We start from the raw sequence: 6,000 nt of genomic DNA, 5'->3' as shown, positions 1-6,000 counted from the left end.
AAAATTATATATATCATATAATTTTTTTATTCCATTCTACTTAAGTTCTTTCATTCGGATGTAACAAAGATTAGGTTATAAATAGATGAATAGATCTGATATTCTAGACGGAAGCCTATGGAACCATCACCTTTAAACAAACCCCAGCAACAAAACCTATTCAACACAACCATTCACTTCCCCAAACCACCTCACCAATCACAAAACAGTATCAAAAAAGAAACTAATATCTTTTTTTCCCTTCCTATATTTCTACTTTCTTCTCAACGTACTTTGTTCGAGGGAGAAATTATAACCATCGTGCTTCACTGTTTCAGTCTTCTAGGTTAGTTTTAAATTTCAAGATAAGATCAATGAAGAAAAAAAACTCAGGTACACCGCAATGGATTAAAAACAATATTATTAACACATGAATGGGTCAGTGGTCTGATATAACAATTATGATACAAATCCCAGACGCAGGAATGTGGGGAGGACGCTAACTGGGAGGGTGCCAGAGATCAAACTTCTAAAGACCCAATTGTCTTCTATCAATCAAACTTAGCGAAGCTACGGTTCAGCTTAAAATACCCATGGCAGATTTTTTACATCAGATGTTAAAAAATTGGATACAATGAAAAATAAAATGGAACTATGGTTACAAATGGAAAGGCAAACCAGAGAACGGTGCATTTCCAGCTTCCTAAGCCACGCATATTCAAATCTGCAGATCATCCAATGACAGTTCGTGTGCCCTAAGCAGCTTCAGTTTCTGCAACTCATATAAAAGGAGCATCATTATTAGAAAAAGGTTTCTGAACGGCTAATAATAATAATAATAATAATATATTATTGTTGTGTTTTATATAATCTCATTTAGAAGTTTATATAAAGCAACAATCCTATGTTACTTGGGAAATTAGATGGTGCATAAACTAAGGAAGATGGCCAAATTCAATTTATTAGTTGAATGGATTTTATTGCCAAGTTACCGATGGTGAAGAGAAGGAATAGAGAAAAGTTCGCAGCAGTATCTTGGAGCACATAAGTAATGCTCCAGATCTGTCCTACTAATACATCTTCTGGTATATTAATAATAAAAAGCTACAGGTATACAAACATGTTCACTCACACCACAAAATTATTAAAATAGCATATTCTCTGCTAACAACTTAAGAGGAAGAAAAGAGGAGATAGATTTAAATAAATAACAGATGAGATGGCCTTGGAGCTTAGCTCATTGTGATTTTCACAAGAGAAGATACGAAAGATAAAGGAGGCAGACCACTGAGGACTCTTCAATGTGTTGTCGCAGCCTGCAGCAAACTGCCTCTCCTTCGTTCTCTTGTCCCACATCAATTGAGCAAAAGAAAGGGACCCACGTGCAGCGCTGCTCTAACCCACTCTACCTCCTGGGTCCTGATAATGGCCTGGCGAAGATTTCGGTCCCACAGCTGAGATTATCTTCATTTAGCTGGGCTCCTTGGCCCAGTAGAAAGTTGAAGTTTTAGTTGTAATTTTAAAAACTGAAACTAACTAAATTGACCCATTAAACCGACAGTATAGAACTGAGACAAACAGTCTGAACCTAAACCCATAAATGAGCCAAGCCCAAGCTCGAGCCTAGGCCTGGCAAAACGGGTCATGACCCGTCGGGTTATCCAGACCCACCCGTTTAAACGGGTTTGGGTATAAAAAGGTCAACCCGTTTAATAATTGGGCGGATCATGGGTTGACCCATTTATAAACGGGTTTAACGGGTTCGGGCGGGCCACCCGTTAATTTGGATACTTTTTATATATTTTTTCAGTTCAGGCTGTTCAGCCTTCACCCTTCAGAACTCAGAAGACTCTCGGCATTCCATGACTCTCCACCCACACAACCACATAAAAAAAACCCTAAGTGACTAAGTCCCTAACCCGCGCCGCCGGCGCCTCTCATGCTCTCAGCCCTCACCCTCTCAATCCTCTCCTCTCCTCTGGACCTCTAGCGCGCTGCTACGCTGTGGCCCACGACTCTCCTCTCAGCTCTCACTCTCTCAATCCTCTCTTCTTCAGATCTCCTCTCAGCTTTCACCCTCTCAATCCTCTCATCTCCTCTGGATCTCTGGTGCGCTGCTACACTGCGGCCTACGACTCTCCTCTCAGCTCTCACTCTCTCAATCCTCTCCTCTCCAGCTCTCCTTTGGTGCGCTGCTACCTGCTATGGTTCCGGTGCTGCGAACTCACGGTCCTGAATCAAGCCACACCTCCAGCCTCCACAGTCCACACCTCCAGGCTCCAGCCTCCACAGTCCTGCATTAATAAATATAATGCAGTATTTTTTTTTTTTTAAAGTCATCTTATATGGAATTTTTTGAAAAATTTTAAATTAAATAAATTATATATTTTAAAGGGGTGACCCGTTTAACATCAACCCGTTTATGACCCGGCCCGTTGGTGACCCGCTCGGACCCAGCCCGTCCGCCCGTTTTGCCACCCCTACTCGAGCCCAAGCCAATAATTTTTAATTTCGAGCTGAGGTCGAACCAACTTTTTGATCCCAAACTGAGCCGAGCCCAAGCTGGAGCTGAGCCTTTACCCTGTTGAGCCAAGCCAAAACATGCTGAAGCTCGGGTTGGCTTGTTTGCAGCCCTAGGTGTACCCCTTGCCAAACAATCAAGCCTTAAGCCATATGATAGGGTTGTCACAAAGATATTTGTTGCTTTAGACCCAAGAATACAGGAACAACTCCTTAGCAAGAGGAAGTTCTACCAAGTATCATACCCATCATGATGTATCACGACATGCATTTCTGCATCTACTGCACTCTTCCACCCAGGGCAGGCAAGCTATCTAACATGCAAGGGATAGAAACAGAGGACATAAACAAATAAAAAGAATATATAAGATCAGTGCCAGCCTGACCATAAGGCCATTGAGTAGTTTGCCTAGGGCCCCAATCCCAATTTTTTTTTTTAATATTAACATTATTTATGATGTCATCTCTTCCTATACATTGATTTTCCCACTATCTCAAAAGTTGGGGCCGCAATTTTTTTTTTTTAATGTTAACATTATTTATGATGTCATCTCTTCCCATACATTGACTTTCCCACTATCTCAAAAGTAAATGAAATTGTATTTTGAAAAATAAAGTAAATATAATTTAATTCTTTCTTTTTGCAAGTCTCAATGTAATCTTGAATATAAAATTTTAATTAGTGATTTTGCATCTCAAAAAGTTAAAAAAAAAAAATCAATTTTAAATAAAAATAGAAATTAAAAAAATATTAAGGGCCCCTAATTAAATCATTCGCCTAGGGCCCCATATTGTGAAGAGCCGGCCCTGTATAAGATTGCGATGGGGAAGATAGGATAAGCAACTAAGAACTGGTGAGTACATGTTTGGTACCTTTCATTTGTGCAACTAGCGAATCCAAGTCATGTTCGAAGGACATATAGAATGAAAAGTCGAAAGGCAGCTGCATGGCAGTAGTGATGTATCTGCCTGTTTTCTATTGTTCATAAATCCTCATATAGTCATATGTTTCTCTAGGTTAGTAACTGATGGATTTGGAAGGGCATAAGTTTCCCTAGAGAGATAAAGGATAGAAACATAGGATCAACACATGCATGGAATTTGTTGATAGACTTAAAAATAAATTCATCCAATGAGGACTTGACACTAAAGAAATAAAAAACAAATAGAAGCCTTAAGTCCCACTAGGTGGGGGTTGGCTACATTAATCCTATTATGCCAATTCACCCTATTAAAATCATTTTCTTCTGCTAGATTAAGAGCGCTGTTAAATCCTTCCTCACTACTTCGTTCCAAGTTATTTTAGGCACATCCCTACTCCTTGTCATGCTAGAAAAATTGACTAACTCTCTCCTCATCATAGGTGCGTTTCAAATGCCCAAACCATCTAAGCCGCCCCACCCTTGACTTTTCTTCAACCGCTGCTATGCCTAGTTTATTACGTATATGCTCGTTCCTTAATTTATCTTTTAACGTTATACTACTCATCCACCTCAACATTCGTATTTTGATAACTTTTATTTTTTTTTTGTATATGTTGTTTCTTAGTAGCCCAACATTATAAACCATACGGCATTGCTAGCCTTATAGCACTCTTATAGAACTTTCTTTTTAATTTATGGGTACTCTACGATCACACAACACGCCTAATGCATTCCTCCGTTTCACCCAACTTGCTTTAACTCTATGTTTTACATCTCCTTCAATTTCCCCCTTTGCTTGCATAATAGATTAAAGATAACAAAATCTACAAGTGCTATTAATTTCTTGATTATCAAGTTTAGTCTTCTCTCCACTACTCTTCCTTACACTACCAAAAATTACATTTTATATATTCTATCTTATTCTTACTTATTTTAAAATTTTTAGACTCTAAAATGATTCTCCAAAGTTCTAACTTGGATTCCACTTGACTCCTACTTTCATCAAAAAGACAATATCATCTGCAAATAACATACACCAAGGGATCTCGTTTTGGATATTCCTAGTGAGTTTGTCAATCACTAAAGTAAAAAGATATGAACTTCAAGTAGAACCTTGATGCACACCTATTGTGATTGGAAAATCTCTAGATTCCCCTCCTACAATCCTAACACCAATCATTACTCTATCATACATATCCTTAATGACCTTAGCATATTTACTGCACACCCTTTTTTTCTTTTTTTTTTCTAAGACCCGCCAAAGAACTTCCTAAGCACTCTATCATAGGCTTTCTCTACGTTAATTAAAACCATATTCAAGTGTCTTTTCTTTTCTTTAAACTTTTCCATTAACTTTTTTAAAGATAAATAGCTTCTATTGTCGATCTCCAGGACATAAAACCAAATTGATTCTCTAAAACCCTCGTTTCTAGTCTTATTATTTGTTTAATTACCCTTTCCCCATAGTTTCATCTATGACTCATAATCTTAATTCCACAATAATTATTACAATTTCGAATATTGCCTTTATTCTTGTTTAAAGGTATAATATGCTTTTCCTCCATCCTCCAATAGTTTATCCCCTAAACATTTCCAAACTTCAATTGGTATGTTATCTGGTCCAATAGATTTCTCACTTTTCATCTTTAAATTATCTTAACTTCAAGGACTTTAATTTTGCGAATAAATATCTTATTTTTATTCTTTTCCTCATTTGTCACTTCCAAATTCAAGCTTTCATTTTGGTTTTCATTAAACATCTTATCAAAGTATCTCTGCCACCTCTCTTTTACGTCTTCTTCTTTAGTTAATAAATTATCATTCTCATCCTTTATACATTTTACACTACCTAAATCTTTAAATTTTATTTTCTAGCTCTAGCGAGTTTATAAACTTATTTATCTCCTTCTTTTGTATCAGGTCTAGTATATAAAGTATCATAAGCTCTATGTTTAGTTTCACTAATGTCCCTTTTTTCTTTTTCTTTTTTTGCATTTTTTTTTTGTCTCTTTATACTTTTTTTCAAGGTTTCCTGTATTTTTACAACTTTGCCATGTTTTATTCTAGTTTCTTTTTGCCTAAATGAGTTCTTAAACTTTTTGATCCTACCACCAACTTTCTTCAGCGAGTATCTTCCTTTGGACTCTATTTAGCTTTTATTTTGCCAACTCTTGATAGTTATCAAGTGTTCTTCTCTTTTTATAAAGCAAGTATTTAATATAACCAAATTGTAATACATGACAAAATCTAAAATTGTATCATTGACCTCATTTTTATCTTCACATCCATGGCCTCCATGTATCCTCTCATCACCTATATTATCCTTTCCAATATGTCCATCCAAATCAGCTCCTATGAGTGTCTTTTCAGACATAGGTATCCCTTCTAAAATGGTATCTATATCTATCAAAATTGTTTTTTAAGATTTTCTACTGAGCCTATTTCGGGAGTATACGCACTAATGACATTTACTATCTCTAGGCCAAGAGCTATCTCAATTTTAATGATCCTATCCCCTATTCTATTAACATCTACTACATTATACTACATTATCTTTTAGGTCTTCCTCTACAATGAT

The 6,000-nt window shown here is 36.7% G+C and overlaps 1 protein-coding gene across 2 annotated transcripts in view; it reads right to left on the bottom strand.

Annotated features, from left to right (window-relative positions):
- Positions 1-383: 383 nt before the first annotated feature.
- Positions 384-6,000, bottom strand: part of LOC131164543 (SNARE-interacting protein KEULE) — an 86,425-nt gene continuing 80,808 nt past the window's right edge. For both annotated transcript variants that reach the window (XM_058121813.1, XM_058121814.1), the window contains exon 21: positions 384-751. In XM_058121813.1, the coding sequence (XP_057977796.1) occupies positions 698-751 (54 nt within the window). In that variant the 3' untranslated portion in view covers positions 384-697. The remainder of the gene's footprint in view (positions 752-6,000) is intronic.

This window comes from Malania oleifera, chromosome 9 (assembly GCF_029873635.1).
Source record: "Malania oleifera isolate guangnan ecotype guangnan chromosome 9, ASM2987363v1, whole genome shotgun sequence".
Classification (NCBI taxonomy): domain Eukaryota; kingdom Viridiplantae; phylum Streptophyta; class Magnoliopsida; order Santalales; family Ximeniaceae; genus Malania; species Malania oleifera.
Note: the sequence above shows the minus strand (reverse complement) of the source record. Positions and strands in the feature narration are given on the sequence as shown.